Source organism: Camellia sinensis, chromosome 13 (assembly GCF_055761805.1).
Source record: "Camellia sinensis isolate YWXY chromosome 13, ASM5576180v1, whole genome shotgun sequence".
In the NCBI taxonomy this organism is placed as follows: domain Eukaryota; kingdom Viridiplantae; phylum Streptophyta; class Magnoliopsida; order Ericales; family Theaceae; genus Camellia; species Camellia sinensis.
Genome location: NC_138973.1, coordinates 150,073,054 through 150,092,468, shown reverse-complemented (window position 1 = coordinate 150,092,468; position 19,415 = coordinate 150,073,054). Strand labels below are relative to the sequence as shown.

The 19,415-nt window shown below is 36.3% G+C and overlaps 1 protein-coding gene across 6 annotated transcripts in view; it reads left to right on the top strand.

Moving 5' to 3' along the window:
* LOC114305509 (uncharacterized) overlaps positions 1–19,415 on the top strand; it is a 72,481-nt gene that overhangs the window by 20,161 nt on the left and 32,905 nt on the right. For all 6 annotated transcript variants that reach the window (XR_014349762.1, XR_014349763.1, XM_082903726.1 and 3 more), the window contains exons 11-19: positions 9,371–9,469; positions 9,587–9,702; positions 9,791–9,909; positions 10,429–10,499; positions 11,449–11,554; positions 11,916–12,055; positions 12,982–13,140; positions 13,215–13,318; positions 14,364–14,539. Coding sequence is in view for 4 of the 6 variants with exons in the window: in XM_082903726.1 (XP_082759852.1) it covers positions 9,371–9,469; positions 9,587–9,702; positions 9,791–9,909; positions 10,429–10,499; positions 11,449–11,554; positions 11,916–12,055; positions 12,982–13,140; positions 13,215–13,318; positions 14,364–14,539 (1,090 nt within the window). In the remaining 2 variants the exon portion in view is untranslated. The remainder of the gene's footprint in view (positions 1–9,370; positions 9,470–9,586; positions 9,703–9,790; positions 9,910–10,428; positions 10,500–11,448; positions 11,555–11,915; positions 12,056–12,981; positions 13,141–13,214; positions 13,319–14,363; positions 14,540–19,415) is intronic.

Below are 19,415 nucleotides of genomic sequence, written 5' to 3'. Positions count from 1 at the left end.
CATCTATTAATTGAAGTGGAGTCAATGTTGATGATTTAGATATCCTCGGTTGTGCCTTTGAGCGTGAACTTGTTGCTCTACTTGCATGGCTACTTTCTTCTACTCCAGAAGCTCTAGCAACAGTGGCCCACGCCAAGCCATCGTCATCATCAAACACAGGCTCATTATCTTCATCTGACTCACCATTCATCCTCCCAAGCAACCACTCATTGCTTTCATCAATATTTTGCAAAGATATGGGATCAAGAGTGTTGCGCATGTCATACCTAAATCTCAATGTTCTATTATATTTGACAAACACTAAATCATTGAGACGTTGTTGTTCCAATCTATTTCTTTTCTTGCTATGAAGCTGCAAGTATTAAAAAGATATTAAATTCTATATAATGAGAATAAAAAATATTTGAATTGAACAAAAAATTAGTTAGAATGTTAAATACTCACATGTTCGAATACACTCCAATTTTGTTCACAACCCGATGAACTACATGTTAGGCTAAGGATTTTTATGGCAAAAGTTTGCAAGTTTGGAGTTTTAGAACCATATGATGCCCACCAATCAGCTGCAATAATCCACTAGTTAGAAATAACTGTTACCAAGTATTGAGTTTTACTAAAAGTATTACTACAAATAAACTCTATGAGTCTATATTATATTATTTGGTGCTCTTGTATTTCTTTACCTAATCGCAACAGACTTGCCAAAAAGACTCTCAGCCTTCATATAAATACTCATATCATTAGTGATCAAATCTTGAACAGTGACATCGGGGACCAACCTTTGCATGCATTCATAAAACCCATTCATCACTTCATGATCTTTTTGCACCAACACTTTTGGATAAAAGAATTCTGGGTTAAGAAAATGCGCAGCTGCATGTAAAGGCCGATGCAATTGGACATCTCATCTTTTGTCGATGATTTCGAAGATTTCATTATACTTCTCTTCTTTATGATCAAATGAACTTGCAATGCATTCTTTTGCCCTATCCATTGCCTCATAAATGTATCCCATGGGAGGTTTCTTCTCGGTATCAACCAATCTAAGCACTTTGACAAGAGGACCTGAGACCTTAAGGGCAAACGCAACAGTATTCCAAAATGAAAGCATCAACAAAGTTTGTGCCATTCTTTTACCTTGTGGCTCCTTTGCCCATTTGCTTGAGGTCCAGTCTTCGGAGGTGACCATCTTTCTCAAATTGTTTTTTTGTTGATGTATCCTAGACAAAGTCAAAAAGGCGGTTGCAAATCTAGTTTTTGCAGGCTTGATCAAATTCTTCAAATTTGTATAGCGCCTCATCGTGTTTAGCAACGTAGGCCGATTGTAAATGTAGCCATGTACTGCAATACCCCTTTCAAATGCCTTTTTCAGTCTAGGTATCTTGAAAATGTCTTCTAACATCAAATCCAAACAATGAGCAGCACATGGTGTCCAATACAAGTGTTCATACTTAGCTTCCAAAAACCTCCCTATAATGTAACAATAACGAAGAATTATTATTTTCAAGTTTTTAAATTTTAAATACAAAACAAACTATGAGTAAACAATTTTGATGCAAGGAATGAGGAAATATTCTTACCCGCCAACACATTAGTTGCAGCACTATCAGTGATAACTTGCACGACATTTTCTTTTTCAACTTTCTCCACAAACTTGTCTAGTAATTCAAATAGCTTTTGCCCATCCTTTGAATAGCTAGAAGTATCAACCGACTCAACAAACATGATTTCTCTTGGACAATTAACTAAAAAGTTAATCAATGTCCTTCCTCTCTTATCAGTCCAACCATCAGTCATTATGGAACACTCGTATTTTGCACAATCCTCTTTATGATTCTTCATCAAATCTTCAGTATGTTTCACTTCTTTTTTGAGTTGGGTAACCCGCACTTCATGGTAAGTCAGTGGCTTCATACCAGGACCATATTAGCCAATGGCTTCAATCATTGGTCCAAAACTCTCATAATTTACTGCATTAAAAGGGATACCAGCATCATACATCCACCTTGCAAATCTTTGCACTGCCCGAGCTCTCATTTCTTTTTTGTAAGGGTCATTTGTATCAATTTTGGTTTGTTTCCCTTTTGCTTAGTCTCTTCGATTTTTCACCACTGATTCAGGATTGGGTGTGAAATAAACATCCATAGGCCCTTTTCTCTTTGGCATTTTTGATTTGGATTTGGATGAACCTTGGCTACTACTTGTCACCTTACGGCGTTGATTGACATTGATCTCGTCATCGTCATCGTCATCTTCATCTTCATCTTCATCTTCAGCTTCATCTTCCTTGTCCATGTCATCGAAATCAGGCAACATGTTCATTTCTTCTTTGTGTGTGTTTTTTTTTTACATGAACTCTCTAATCTCTTCTCTTACATGAGAAGGACACTTTGGACAAGCAGTGACATTCCTATAACCTCCTGCGAGGTGTTGTTTCACCCGATAAACACCTCCATTTGATACTTTACCACAAAAATTACACTCGAACTTGTTTAAATTATTCTCCTCTACCAAATGGGCATATTGCCACGCCGGATCTTTTCTATTACCTTCCGATGTCATTTTCTACACAACAAATTTAATAAATGGAAAATAATTTCAGTGTAATGTAATGTGTGATCATGTGATGAATTAATTATTTGTAATTTTTTTTCCATAATAGATAAAGGAAAAAAAAAGACCAATACCGCATTGTATTAATTAATTATTTGTGAATAATTAATTATTTGTAATTTTTTTTCCCTAACAGATAAAGGAAAAAAAAAATCAATAGCATATTACAAACAATTACTTATTTGTGAATAATTAATTATTTATAATTTTTTTCTCTTAATAGATAAAGGAAAAAAAAAGACCAACTCAAGTGCATTTTTTTAGTGTATTTATTAATTATTTGTAAATTTTGTAAATTCTTTTATTACATTTTTTTTCAGAGACTCAACTCAAATAATTGAAAAAAAAAAGAAAAAAAAAGAAGCAACAAAACAGAGCACTGAAGAAGGAGAGAGAGGAAGAGTCGAAGTCGAACACGCACACCTGAAGAAGTCGAAGCCCAAAAAAAAAAAAAAAAAAAAAAAGGCAGAACTGAAGTTGAAGCAGAAGAATCGAAGTCGAAGAAGAAGGAGAAGGGGGGAGAGAGTCGAAGTCGAACAGACCTGCGAAGTCCAAGTCCAAGTCGCAGTCGCAGTCGAAGTCTAGCTCCAGCAGCCCAGTTGAAGTCGAAGTCGAAGTCCAAGGCGGGGCGAAAGAGGAAGAGACGACACAGATTAGGGTTCATCTGAGTCGTATTTGGCTCATATGGTACATGAGTTGTAATCCTCTGTGATTACAAGCCATTTAAACACACCCCTACAGCCGTTAGATCAGATCTACCTCTTAAACAATCAATCGCGCCTAGGTGTGAGCCTTGCGCCTCTCTCGCCTGGTTCAAGTCGCTGCTAAGGCGCGCGCCTAACTAAAAGCGCCTTGCCTGGTACCTGTTCAGTCGCAGGCAGTGCGCCTCGCCTCGCCTTGCGCCTAGGCGCGCTTTTCACAACACTGGCCTATATATAGGCATGGCCATGCAAACTCGAATTAATCAAGTGTTTTGAGAGTTTGGCATTTGACCTTCCTTTGTAATTGTTGGTGCAATAATCAAGGTTAGGTTTTCCCGTAATTGTTGTGTTGCTTGACTTGTATGTTTGACAAAATTTCACTTGTGTGTGAGTTGCATACATTGGCTGAGACTAAGTGTTAGGACTTAGTGCCATCGTAGAACATTTTATAGACTGAAAATTAGCCCTTTGACTATTGGTATCAGAGCACAGTTGCTCATAAATGGTGTCTGGTATGGATGTTTTGAAAGAACGAGTGACTCGGTTGGAAAGTATGGCGGGGGCACTCGCTGATAAAAGTCTCTCTTTGATGGATCGATTGGATGCCGCGGCTTTTGGGTTCCTTGCCCTTGAGGCCTCGACGGCAGATTGGTTCAAGAGAGCCTTGGAAGACATGGCTGCCATGGCTGATGCCTGGAAGGACAACATGTAGAACGTGGAAGACGAATTGTCTATCCTTAAGAAGGCTGTCTGTGGACATTCGGGTCGTGGTGACGCCCCTTCGAAAGTTAAAGTTCCTGACCCTAAGGCATTTGGTGGCGCTCGCAATGCCAAGGAACTTGAGAACTTTTTGTGGGATGTGGAAAAGAAGTCTATGCTTGACTCAATTTGTAAGTGAAGTAAACCATCTGCAACAGCCACACCAGAGGGCAAATCTTTTACCCCTAACCTACGAAGTTCCAATTGTGCCCAATTCTGAAGGCCAGACATGAAGTTGAACAACTTGTCTTCCTCAGACATGTTTTTGATGGCTAACATTAGCGAACTGAATTGCTTCACATATTCTCTTATTGATTCGCTATGTTTCAATCGCTTCAAAGCGTCTCTTGCAACCCAAGACGAGTTACAAAGAAGAAATTGCTCCTTCAATTCCTTATTTAACAATTCTCACGTCTCGATCATAGGATGAGCATCATCCTCCATCCTTGTGCGCCACCAAAGTTTTGCATCCCCAGAGAGATACATGCTTGTGATCGCGACTTTCTTCGCTTCAGGAACATGGGCGGCCTTGAAATATTGTTTTCCATATCCCACAAAAAGTTTTCAACTTCCTTGGCATTGCGAGCATCGCCAAATGCCTCAGGGTCAGGAACTTTAACTTTCGAAGGGACGTCACCATAACCTGAATGCCCAAAGACAGCCTTCTTGCGGATAGAGAATTCATCTTCCACGTTCTACATCTTGTCCTTCCATGTATTAGCCATGGCAGCCATGTCTTCCAAGGCTACCTTGAACCGATTTGCCATCGAGGCCTCAAGGGCAAGGAACCCAAAAGCCACGACATCGATCCGTCAAAGAGTGACTTTCATTAGCGGGCACCCCCACCAGATTTTCCAACCGAGTCACTTGTTCTTTCAAAGAATCCATACCAGACACCATTTATGAGCAACCGTGCTCTGATACCAATTGTCACAGGGCTAATTTTCAGTCTATAAAATTTTCCTGCGATGGCTCTAAGTCCTAACAACTCACACACACAAGTGAAATTTCGTCAAAAATACAAGTCAAACAACACAACAATTACGAGAAAATCCAACCTTTATTATTGCACCAACAATTGCAAAGGAAGGCCAAATGCTAAACTCTCACAACACTTGATTAATTCGAGTTTGCATGGTCATGCCTATATATAGGCTATAATCAGAACATTTGAAATTCAAACAGGTTACAAAACATAAGGGACACATGCCATCTGGCATGACAGTTGGCACCCCCAACTGTTAAGGTGTTAACACAGATTTAAAACAAGCCTACAGAAATAACTGTCACCAACTGCTTCTTTCTTTTAGCATTCCTTGTTCTTTGGCAGCATGTCTGGTTTTGTGTGTAACCGCCTACAACTGTCCCTATATTTTAGGAAGCTTTGTCTTGCCTTAGACAATTTCGAATTTCTCAAGCCACTAGCCAAACAGAGCCCGAAGTGCCATCTGTTGGCTTTAGTCAAGTCTAACCGCCTTGCTACCTAGCCAAATTATGCACCATGCCTTGCTGTCTAGCCAAGTCAAGCCATCTGATTATGTTAAACCCCTAAGTATGCTGCAGCCTAGCATTGAGGTCATATTAATGCCTTCCAAGGGTTGCATGCCACCGCTGAATGACACAACTGATTGCCCACCTTGTTGTCTTGGCATGCATCCCTCATGCCGTGGTCCAGACTTGACATAGGTGTAAGGTGCCACCAAGTGTCAGGCCGCCAGCTCCCAAATATCATCAAGGTGCTAACACTATACCACGTCAATCTAGGTCTGCCATTTTCCCTAACATTTCCATCTGCTGTCACTGTATCGCATCTGTTTACTACTGTCTCTGTTGGTTTCCATTATATATGACTAAACCATCTCAATCTATTCTCTTTTAGCTTGTCTTTTATCGGTGCTACTCCTACCCATTCATATTTATTTCTAACTCTGTTTTTTCTAGTCTTGCCACACATTTACCTTAACATCCTCATCTCAGCAACACTTATCTTATTTATATGTTGTTTCTTAGTTGCCCAATATTCTGTACATCGCTGGTATCACGATCCGAACCCACCCCTAGAGGTTGAGTTCGTGACCGGCCAGTAATCCCAGATTACATCCGGCCTCAATAACAAAATCAGGACATAATACAATAAGAGCGTTTAGCAGAAGCAATAACAAAATATATAATGGTCCATTAAGTAATGCATATATGATAGATCTCGTAATATAAATTAAACTTCCATTTTTCTTACTTAGATATATCACAATAACTTTAAACTTCCTTTACGTAGCATCTTATATTGACAAGTTCCTAAAGAAAAACAAAAGTATGGCTAAACAAAAAGGTTAACAAAACTTGGTTCCGCTTGATTCCAAGCATGCCCCATCATGGAGGCACTTTAAAAACAGCTTCACAAGGTAGATTCCCAAGGTTTCTCTAGACATGTCGTTCCACTTGCTCATCTACATATATATATATATAAGGGAGAGGGGGTGAGCTAGAGCCCAGTGAGTAATATCAATATAAAGGGTTAAATGAATGAAGACCAGTACCTTTGAAACATATATCCTTTTGGCAATCAAAACGATTCAAATCTCATTCATATCAAAGCTTTGCAATAACGATAACCATTCAAATCATATTACATGGTAACATCCAACAGAGTAACAAACAAACAATATGCCAAAGCAAATAGGACCACAAGGGTCGATTTAATAGGACCACAATGGGTCAATCAATTACTTAAATGCATAATTCAATGTGGACCACAAGGGTCTAACATTAGAGATATTTGTGTGTCAATTAATCCAATGGGCCATGGTATTGTTTTCCTCAGGCGAGGGCCTCAATAAAGGATGCCACAATTATAAGTTCAAAAAGAGATCTTCATTCATAAATAACAAAATAAGATTTCAAATAACATTCTTGACTAATTCAAAATTCCATTGGAACATAGCTTTATAAAGACATTACTCACAGTGAGTTTGTATCGATATAGATTTTGGGCAACCACCTACACAAAATACACAATAAAGGCACATAATGAACTACTTGTCTGAATCAAATGTTCTTTCTTAATCCAATTCCTTTCAATGTACTTCTAACTCATTTCTCCATTAATAATGTCCAACCAATGCCCAAGAATGCCTAAAAGAGCATGAGGATATGCACATGGAAGTGTTTTTTTCTTTCAAAACTGCTGAAAACAGGGCAGTTCGTTTGAGCACTCCTTTGGTCGCTCAAGCGGTGTGGCTTGTCTACAAAAGTACTGGATGCTACTAATGTGGGCTCGAGCTATCACTAGGTCGCTCGAGCCAAGTGCAACGTGTTTGCAAAAATACTAGATGCATGTAAAGTGCGCTCGAGCAACTATTCAATCGCTTGAGCGAATTGGTTGAATTCTAGGTTTTCCAGAATTGAGTTTTGAGTTCTAAAACATGAGTTTCATGCCCAAAAGCTTGCATGGCTGATAGAAACATGATGAAGCACTTTATAAAACATGAATACTTGATAATCATCAAACCAAAGTCTCAAAATCTCCTTTAATTTTCCAATACAAAACCCAAACTTCTATAATTTTGCCATGCATGTAATGAATTCAATTCTTTTCTTTTCAAAACATAAATTTATGAGATGGTGAGTGTAAGTTATGGAGAATTTTCAAAGATAACATATATAACTTCATGCATGTATGAATTGTTGAATAATCAAGCTTGAAGATGATGAAATGTACATGCATGTCCCAATTCAACCATTTTTTTACAAAATTCAAGTTGATTCTAGCCATTTCTTTACCAATTCATGCTATTAATCCTATATACATTATGAACTCAACTTTTATGAGAATTATTTACAAGAATTATGGTTGTAATTCATACCTAGAGCTTGAATTTGAGTGTTATAAGTTTAAATCCTTCAATTCCCCTTCAATCTCTACAATTCTTTCTCTTCCTTTCTCTAAACTTGAGCTCTCAACTCTCTTTACAACTTTTCAGCCAAATTTGATAAAGAAAAATGAGTCTAATTAAGCTTAGTTCATATATATATAGGCTAGATTAGGTTAAGCTAATTAAGTAGGATTAAGACTAATTAATCTAACTTAGTTCTAATTAATTTATTCTAATAATTTTAATCTGAATCAAATTTTAATCAAACTTACCATATGATTCTAAATATTTTAATTAACCGATCGAATTAATCAATTTTGGTTTCTGAATCCGTTTGGGCCTTCAATTTCAGATTCGAAGTTGGTATTCTAACAGATATTCCATGAACAAATAGATAAACATAAAATTAAACACATAATCATGCAATTTTCTTATTAAAATAATATGCAAAAATGACACGCATGGGGTCGTCACAGCTGGTCTAATAGCCGTTTTATAGTACTTACTTTTTGGTCTAGTGGGTACTCGTTTATTGCACAGTACCCCAGACGCACTTCTCTACTTAAACCACCTCGCCTTAATTCTATGGGTTACATCTGCTCCAATCTCTCCAGCCTTTTGTGATAATCGATCCTAAATAACGAAAATGTTCATTGTTAGGTAGTTCTTGGTTCTCAAGCTTCACTTCTCCTTGATTTCCATTGTTACTGTTATTAAAATTACACTCTATGTATTCTGTTTTGGTTCTAATTATCCTAAATCGTTTAGATTCAAGTGCTTCTCTCAAAGTCTCTTACTTTGTGTTAACTACTTTTCTAGTCTCATCTACTAACACGATATCATCTGCAAAAAGTATACACTAGGCACATCATCTTGAATATTTCTCATCAACTCATTTATAACTAAAGCAAAAAGATAAGGAATTAAGGTTGATCCTTGGTGTAATCCCACAGTAATTGAAAATTCACTTGTCTCTCTCGCCGGCGATCTAATAGTGGTCACCACACTTTCATACATGTCCCTGATCACATCAATGTAACCTTTTATACCCCTTTCTTCTCTAACACCCACTAGACTATATCCCGAGACACTCTATCATATGCTTTCTCAAGATCGATAAAAATCATATGAATGTCTCTTTTCTTCTCTCTATACTTTTCTATTACTCTCCTCAAAAGATAGATCGCTTTCATTGTTGACCTATTGGGCATAAATCCAAATTGATTCTTTGACACCTCTGTTATATCTCGCAATCGACGTTCCATCATTCTCTCCCACACTTTCATTATATGACATAGCAACTTGATTCTTCTATAGTTACAATTCTGGACATCTGCGTTATTCTGACAATTTAAATATAGTTACAATTCTGGACATCTTTATTCTGACAATTTATAATTATTATTTTTTAATTTTTTTCCTCAGATAGAATGGTACAATATCTGCCAAGATGCCTTGAATAATGTCGAGAGGCTATATCAGGGGAAGGATACTGCTGATATAGTTCAGAGCAAGGTTATGCAGGTATATTGTCCTGTTTTTCTCTTCTTGAATGTAAGAATTAAAACTAGCAAAGAATTGAAAACCGCAGTCCATGAATTTCTTTTTCCTCTTAGTATATTTTTTGTTGTTGGAATTAAGTTGTTAAATGGGAAGAATGAAGACTACAAGCTTCTTTTGGAAGAGGTTTTGAAATCTAGGGACTTCAGTGGTCTTCATGTGGAATGTCTCACAGATACATGGATTGGAAAGGACAGGTTCTGTCTCTCTGTCTGTCTGTCTGTCTGTCTCTCTCTCTTCTTCCTTTCTTTCTTTAAAGCTTCATTTTGATTCTATCATTTTCAGGTGGGCATATATTGATTTAAGTGCAGGCCCTTTCTCATGGGGGCCAGCCGTTGGTGGAGAAGGTGTACGCACAGAACTAAGTTTACCGAATGTGGAAAAAACCATTGGTGCAGTTGCAGGTGATATATCTTCTGAAAATAACTGTACTTTTTATAAAGTACACATTCATGCATTTGGGGTGATGGCACATGCCTAGATACGATAGTAATAGAACAAAAGTGATCTTAGAATTTTATGAAGAAAACTGCAACATTCTTTAGAATTCTTGAATATCATACTAGTACGCTGGTACATACTAGTTTCATGACCATATGTTTGGCTTTCAAATTTTCATGTACAAATGAGATTTGTTTCAAGTTGCTTTGGCAACCCTATGGAGTTTGGATTTATTCACTCTGTTAATAATTTCCTGCTTTTTTCTTCTTCTTGAGCACCTGTCATTTGAACAATGCTTGTGCTCTATAACTTTGGATTGTCTCCTGGGTGCATCAACTACTTAAATGTGAAGACTCAAGATTGTGAACATCAATGTCAACTTATTAGCTCATCCTTACCATTGATAGATTATGAATTGCTTGAACTCTGTTTTTAAACATTTTTGATCCATTGTTAACTTTTCTATCCTTTGTGGCATCCAGAAATTTCAGAAGATGAAGCTGAAGACCGTTTGCAAGATGCAATTCAGGAAAAGTTTGCAGTATTTGGTGATGTATGTGCCCTGAAGAGAAAATAAGAATGGGTTATATTTGTTTTTCATTTACTTCTTGTTTTTCATTTGTAGAGACTTCTACATGATGCAATTGGGTGCCATGTTTTTACTTTAAGGAGAAATTGTGCCTATTTTTGGTGCTGTTCATTAATTATAAGACATTAAGGTTTAGTGGATTAGGTGGATGCTTTTAGGAAAAATATTTGGTAGGTTGAGACCTAAAATTATCATTGTAATAGTTGCAGTACAAGCCAAGGCATTTGCTTCAGGATCTTTTTTCTGACTAGGGCTTAACTTCATCATAATATGTTACTGTGTATGACATGGCGGTGGAACTGGATAGTAGTGTTTTGTCTTTATGATAATATTAGAAGTAAACTAAAGTACTCACCTCTTTTTCCGTTGTCTGGCCATGGGATGACAAAAAAAAGCTCATTTATCTGCAATTGAAATGCTTGGTAGCTAGGGGGTCTTAGTTCTCAGTTGTTTGGTGTGTGGTGTGGGTGTGTGAAACATATGGCTTCCCTGGCTGGATCTGTTTCTTAGTCTTAAGTTTGTGGTGTGGATTTCTGGATGCTGTATCTAGTTCACCGGCAGTACCATTTTGAGGTATGGTTCAGAACCACTGGATTTATGTTGTGTGGCAAGTATAATTGGCTATAGCCACTTGGATATGTGGAAGGATTAACTAGTATGATTGATTGTACATTCTAAATGAAAGCACGTATGGGTTGTGACTTCAGCTTGGCCGGTTCTTATTTGATTTGCCTCTCTACTTAACAATCATAGATTCATGAAGTTCATATAGTTCATATAGTGAGGTGGGAACTAATCCAGTTCTATTTTACCTGTAAGAAGGGGAAGTTAAATTTTTTGTGATTATTTTCTGTTGAACATTAAGGTTTTTGTTTTTCCCCATTTTGATTTTATGGAAAATTGAATTTTTCAGAAAGAGCATCAGGCCATTGATATCCTTCTAGCAGAGATTGATATATACGAGCTTTTTGCTTTCAAACATTGCAAGGGAAGGAAGGTTAAGCTTGCTCTTTGTGAAGGTAATTTCTAATCTTTGAATACGCAATCTTGCATTGTTAGGGAAATTTTATTTTTGTCTCAAATAAATTTCATTCATTTGCAAAGTGAACCTTATTCAATATTTGGGAAGTCCAAATCTGATCTGCTGATTTTGCTTGCTTTTGGTTTCTAGGTTGCTATGTTTGGGATGAAATGTTAACACTTTTGAAAATTTCTCTCTGTAAATGTTGAATAGCGAATGTATAATAATGCTTGGTTTGTCCAAAAATCTTGGTTCATATGCTGAGTTTTATGCTGTTTAAGTATTGTCAGTTATGCATGTCCTATTATGAGATGGCTTTTTATTTCAAAATAACTTTGGCTTGTGGATTGTGATTCTAGAGCTTGATGAGAGAATGCAAGACTTGAAAAATGAGTTAGAGTCTTTTGAAGGTGAGGAATATGATGAAAGCCATAAAAGAAAGGCTGTGGATGCTCTAAAGAGAATGGAGAAGTGGAATTTATTTAGTGATACTTATGAGGTATGCTGCTTTATTCAATTAAGTTATTCCACTCGTAATTGATTCATCCATATGTGATCAGGGGGTGATCTTGATATGATTTTGTGGGGAAAAATTCTGGTCCTATCTGAACAGATGGTCCAATGGATTACCCTTCTCCAAATCGAAATCAGAATTATTTAAATGGCAACTTGATGATTTGGTTCTATCAAAGAAATATCAACCAGTTGAAAATGCCTCCAAAAGATGATTTTGATGCTGAATCAAAATTGCAGTTTTGAATTTGGGTATGAACAAATGTATACAACCCAAGAAAGGGAAAATTAGAGAAGAAAGCATCTCCAAGGGACTCTTCAAATGAGGCTTGTTAGCTATTATAGCTAGCATTTTCATATTTTAGTCACTCCAATGGGCTAGCTATTACAATAGCTATTTTGGCAAAAATTTTCAAGGCTAGCCACATTTGAAGAGCCTTGGGAGGCTCTTTAAATAGTTTGTGTATAGATAGGTAAAATAAAGAGTAGTGTTGGAGTACACAGATATAAAAGGAATTAGGCAAAGTAAAGAATTACCTTTTTTATATTTTAGCTAGTAAAAAATGAAGAGTATGGTTGGAGTTACAGGGAAAGAAAACTAGAGAAGGTGAGTGGAAGATTTTATTTAGAGATTTTAAGCCACACCATTGAGAGCCCGAGTCACAATTGGTAAGATTGAGGGGAACAGACAAATAGTGTTTGGTTTGGATGATAAATTCCCAATACCCTATAGTTTATTGATCCATTTCTTATCTGCAATTGATTCATTAGTTCACTAATTTTATCCGCAATCGATCCATTAGTTCACTAATTTTCTTAGTTCAGAACTTCGGATCCCTATTGAGTTACCAGATCATCTGCTCTTCTTGCTATCTGTAAACTGAAACCACGACATCCATCACATGTGTGCAGGAGTTCCAAAACTACACGGTTGCACGCGATGCTTTCCTTGCCCATCTAGGTGCAACATTGTGGGGGTCTATGAGACACATCATAGCACCTTCATTGGCTGACGGGGCATTCCATCATTATGAGAAGATATCATTTCAGTTGTTTTTTATCACACAGGAGGTATCAAGTTTGTTGATCAGATAAAGGTAGTTTTAATTGGGAAATTATTTACACACAAATTCAATTTTTTGCAGAAAGTTAAGCATATTAAACAATTGCCGGTGGATCTCAAGGCTCTCATGGATGGGCTTTCCTCTTTGGTGTTACCTTCTCAAAAAGCTACGTACAGTCCGCACATGTATGCATTTTTCACATTTTTGTCCTTATCCTATCTACTGCATTTTCAAATGTTTTGAGTAGTATATTTTGCACTTGGTCCAGCCTGATATTTTTTCTTCCTAATTTCCCTTACGTCTTTAAGAGTTCATTCATGATGCGTTGCTTCTGTAAATAAACACGATTTTTTAAAAACATTTCTTGTTAATTTCTTTGATTTTTTTCGGGTGATTACCAAGGTACACAATTTCTTTTATTTTAATTGAAAAAGCTGAAAATTTTGTATTCCTAGGACATTGTAATTATGTACTAGTGGAAAAATGAATTTTTTATTGTTTTGATATAATTTTACTGTTTTCATGGAAAGACGTCAAAACATAGCAAAATACTCCAAAACATACTGAAGCAACAACTTGTGTCTACTCAAATCTAGTATCTCATAAATTTATTTTTGTTCTTTTATTTATTTTAAGGGAAAAAATGATAGAAGACCTTATCATTGTTTTCAATATCAGTATGATGTTGGGATATATGCACCTTTAGAACGATTTTGTTACAAGTTTTAGAATCATATAAATTTATATGCACCTTTAGAATCATATAAATTTTCTTTCAATTAAATTGATTTATTTGATATTACTCATGAAATTTTGCTCGCATCAACATTTACTTATTGATTCTACACCTTTGCCTTTGTATCTATTAATGTAATGGTAGAAGGTCGTATCCAGTGCACAAAGCTCCTATTTACATTTGGGTCTGAGGGATGGTAAATAGATTTCCCTCCACTTTATTACTATTTGCTGATTCCCACGACTTAAATATCTTCAATCAATCAATTATTGGGTTTTTATATGTATGGATAGATTTTAGTCACAGTTTCCGAATGTTTCCATCTATTTCCAAGTTCCTTTTTTCGTTTCTTTCTATAGTCTTTTTGAAACATTAATGTTTCCATGCATACTGACATGACACTGGGTTGGAATTTTGATCCTTGCTGATTAGTTAGAAGGGAAGTTTCCCTTGGAACTTGTTTTATAGATCAATGATGTTGATAAACTTTGTAGGTTAACACTTTCAGAGGATCCTGCTTTGGCGATGGCATTTTCAGTTGCACGGAGAGCTGCAGCTGTTCCCCTATTGCTTGTTAATGGAACATATATGAAAACTGTTCGTTCCTATCTTGATTCTACTATTCTCCAGCATCAATTGCAGAGGTTGAATGATCATGGTTCTCTCAAAGGTTTTCTACTGCTCAAATTGTTTATTTTATTTATTTTTTCCATTTCCCTACACATCACAGGTATGTTTTTTTCTTACTGTTTTCGTGTTATTTCTTTTTCTAAGGGGTAATGGTAGGGTTTCTTAAATTAGTGGTTACATTTAATGGTTGCTGGGTTGCTCGCATAACAAATTTAGAACATAAATTTTCCATGTACAAGATTTCTTGTGCAACACTGGTGCTGATAGCCACTCAGCACCAGACTCTGGCTGCTGTAGAACAACCTTAAAACATGTATCTTTGGCATTCATAGACAATAATCATTGCTCACGAGTGTTTTTAGTGTACATATTCCCACTGCGTAAAAACTTGTTTCACTATGCTCAATCATGTTCTGTTTCCAAATGTTCTGGATTCATATAGATAGTTTGAATGTGTCAGAAATGGCGTTGTAAAGTTATTTTGGCTATGATTTAAAAATAAAATAAAATAGAGTTTAGGGCTAAACATAAACAATGAAGGTAAAAAAATTTGAAAGGTTACAGAATCTGGTTCTGTGTGGCCAACCAATTTCTACTCCAAATTTTTGACTTACGAGGGCTCTTGTAAATGAAAACAGGAAATTTGTGACAAGAACTCAGTCATCACAATCAGGGAACAAAATTTTCGTTTTGTTTCCTTTGAAATGGCTGAAACGTTTTCGTTTTTAACAAAACACTAGTGGAAAACCAAAATTCTAGTGCTTCCACCGATACATACTGCAAGATTTTGAACCAATGAGTTGTTTTGACATCTATTATTATTAGGAATATCTAACAAGAAGTATGTTTATTTGCTTCTTTTTGTTAAGATTTCAGAATAAGCTAAATATTAAATTATTAGAGAATATATGACTGTATAAAGCAGAAGATGAGAGATAGAGAGGTGAAGAGAAAACGGACATAGTTTAGGGTGCGTTTGGTATCGTTATTGTTTTTGTAATAAACAAAAGGAAACTTACATGGCATAATAGTTTGTCAAATTGTTTTATGAAAATTTTATGAAAACACAGAACACTTTTAAGTTGTTTTATGAATTTTCAAAATTGTTTTTGAACAAAAATGAAATGATATGAAAGTGATGAGTGGTTTTGAACTTTTCATTGTTTTTGTTTTGAAAATATGAAAAATAAAAACAAAAAACAAAGCAACAAAAATGAAATTGATACCAAACAGACCCTTATTTTCTTACTTTGTTATTATAGACATCTTTTATTTATTTTTATTTTTATTATTTAATTTTATCAATAATACTCTGTTGACAAGATTTCTTATCGTATCTTTTCACCACAATAATTATGACAATCAGATGATAATAAACAACTTTTAGTACGTAGATGTGGTCGTCATAATATTATAATGTTATTGTTTTGGGCAAATTACACGGACCTCCCCTGGACATTACCAAAATGTCAACTAACCCCACTAGTATGGATAAAAGACACACCTTCCTTAATGGGTCTCAAAAGTTAACTCTATTAATGGAATTCGTGAGAAGACATGAATATCCTCAGTTGTAAAATTGACCTAGCAAAATTAAAAATTAAAAATCACCGTATTAAAAGTCACTAGTTCATCCTCCAATTCTTCCCTCATCACCGTGCAACCACCTATCCCCTTTTTATTCCCTTCACCATTGCAAGCTACCCCTCGCTTCCCCTTACCAATTGGAAGCCACGGTCTTCACCACTGTCTCTGTCCACTACCATTGTCATAAACACACAGGCACCCTACCACCACCCTCCTTTCAGCGACAGTCACTCTCCCACAACCGATCACCACCACAATCCACAAAACAAAAATTAAGAAATCAAAACCAAAAATGAAAAAAATAAGAAACTCGAGAAATCAAACCCTAACCCATAGAGAGAGAGAGGGGTGGCGACTAGGGTTTTTCAAGGTTGGTGCTACGGTGGTGGTTGTAGATCTGGAGGGTTGCACTAGGTTAGGGGGAGAGAGAGAGAGAGACGGGTTGTGGTTAGGGGGAGTTCGTAGGTGGAGGTGGCAACGATAGACGGTGTTGGGGTTAGAGGAGGTCTGGGGAGGATCGTGGCTCGATTATTGGAGTCCAGGCGCTGGAGATTGGATCACCCCAAAGAGGGCACTGGGAGATCAGATCGTGCCGATAGGAGGGTGGTTTGTAGGTTTTGGAAAGTTGGAGAGAGAGAGAGAGAGAGAGTCAGGGGAGAGGGCAAACAATAGGACATATTTCTTTCTTTTATTTTTACCCCCTCAATTATTATTATCATTATTATTTAAATCCTTAAAAAATAAAAATCCTTAAAAAGTAATTAGGGCTGAAGTTGATATTTTATTTAAAATTCGATGACCTCAGTGAATTCCATCCACTACTCTTAACGGTTGATTAGTGGAGTGGGTGTAGGTGTAATGTGATTAAACTTTCAAGGGAGGTGTTTTTTTTTTTTTTTTTTTTTTTTTCATACTTGTGGGGCTAGCTATAATTTTGGTAATATTCAGCAGAGGTTCATTTAATTTGGCCTATTGTTTTTTATAAATACTATCGTTGTTATTTATTTATTTATTTTGTTTCCCATTCTACTATTAATAAACCAAACCAAACCAAACCAAACCAAGCCTTAAGTCACATTCTATTATTAATAAAATCTATTTTTTGATGTTTTATCAAATTATCATAAGATTCGGAACCTCGTTCTCCAATTAACCTTGTAAATATGTAGTTTTTGAGTTTCTAATATTGATTAATATTTGTTTTACTTCATTTTTAATTTGGTTAAAAGAATAAAAAATGAACCTTATTTTCCCATCGGACTTTTGTCACCTGGATATTCTTTGTTGTTTATTTACAGTTAATATTGTTATTATACTTCTTTGGGTAAATTACAAATACACCTCCTGAGATTTGCTTAAAATATAGATTGTCCCATGTGGTCCTAGAAATTGCAAATATCCCTTGTCAAAATTAGTTATTTAACAAAGTTAACTAGAAAAAAATGAAATTCCTAACTACCCTCCTATATAACAATAAAATTTTCAGAACTGTTAATTGAAATATATTTATGACATTATTAAAAATTGTTAATTGACTTAATGGTTGATTATGAAATGGATCATTTGTTATGCAACTAGACATTTGAAGGGGTGAGATGTAATTTTTAGAATTACATAGGACAATTAACATTTTAAACAAACCTTATGGGGTGCATTTGATAGTTTTGTAAACCTTATTTTATTGGAACCTTATGCATATTTAGTGTTGTATATACGCTTGTCACGTCCCAAAAATTAACACAATATAGATTCATCAGCTTCCATTGTTTAATGTAAATGGGAATAAAGTCTCAATATTGACATTATCCTCAAATCTTCAACATTTGTATTCATTAACCATCAAGAGATTTATAATAGATGTTCCACATGCGAATATAAATTCAATATTTCTAAAACATGAATTTATAGCATGTGACACAAAAAGTCAAGTACAAATTAATGCTCCCAAGGGCTACAAATTCCAAGGCTTAAGCCTGGTTACACAAAAAATAGTTTTTTGAATCCATACACGTAAAGCCTTTGGCTTGTCAAAGTCATTACAACAAAAAGAAAAGAGCCTTGTGCTCTCAAAATATATTCCACGCCTCTAACTTGTCATGATCACCACATCTTTTCCTGCACAAAATCCCATAGGGTGAGCACAAAGTCCGGTAGAAAAATCTTAACAAAGTATATACATTTTATACAATTTCCTAAGATGAATGCACATGTCATGCTGTATTAAAAAAAAAAAGATATATTTCTATCTTTTGAAACTTTTGTGCACAATGCAATCGTGAGAATTTAACAATTCAATAATTTCGACGTAGTTTAAAGGGACAGTAAATACCACTCAAGTAATCCTTAGGTTAGTGTTTTGCTAGTACGTATAACAAGTGTTAAAATCCACCTACTTCACCCACTTAAACCTACTCCACTAAACCTAACCCACTACACCACTACCACCTCACCTACTCCACTAAACCTAACCCACTACACCACTACCACCTCCACTTCACCTACTCCTTACCTACTACACACTCACCCTCTTCTATATATAGGAATCATGAATCATTGTAATAGAAATCAATATATATCAATCAATAATACAATTCTCTATTTCTCTTTATACATTAAATTTCTACATGGTATCAGAGCAAGGTTAAGCACTTAGTATTTTTCGTTTCACCGGCGGGCGGCAACCTCGCCTTGGCCGCCCGCCGGACCTCAACCTATTCCGCTTATTTTCTACACATACCTTCCCATCACTGCCTAAATCCTCTCTCTTGAGGCCAATGTGAATTCCTCTTCTTCATAATCTGCACTAACTGTGGCATCTTTTCCTGGGGCAAACTCTGCAACCCAACACTCAATCTATGCTTCTCCTCCATGCTCATTTGCCTCTTGTTAGGATCCTTCGCCTTCGGCTTTGGTTTGGGCTTCGCCACAGCCTTGAGCTTCACTGCAACTTTCAGCTTCACGGCAGCCTTCGGTTTCACAGCAGCTTTTGGCTTCGCAGCTGGCTTGGCTTTTGCCGCTGGCTTGGGCTTCACAGCGGCTTTAGCTTTTGACGCAGCAGCTTTTGTCTTAGCCGGAGCCTTCTTTTCCTTTTTCGCTTTTACAGCCTTCGGCTTTGCAGCAGCCTTCGGCTTTGCTTCCCTCTGGTGGCTCCCCAGGTTCCACCTGAGCTGCATGATTCATTTATAGCTGCAATTGATAAAGGAAGTATTAGAACAATGCCCAATAGAAGTATGCCAGCTGCTCCTTACCCTACTCCTGGAGCACTATTAATAGGTGATGCTTTCAACATGCGTCATCCTTTAACTGGTGGAGGAATGACTGGAGCCCTG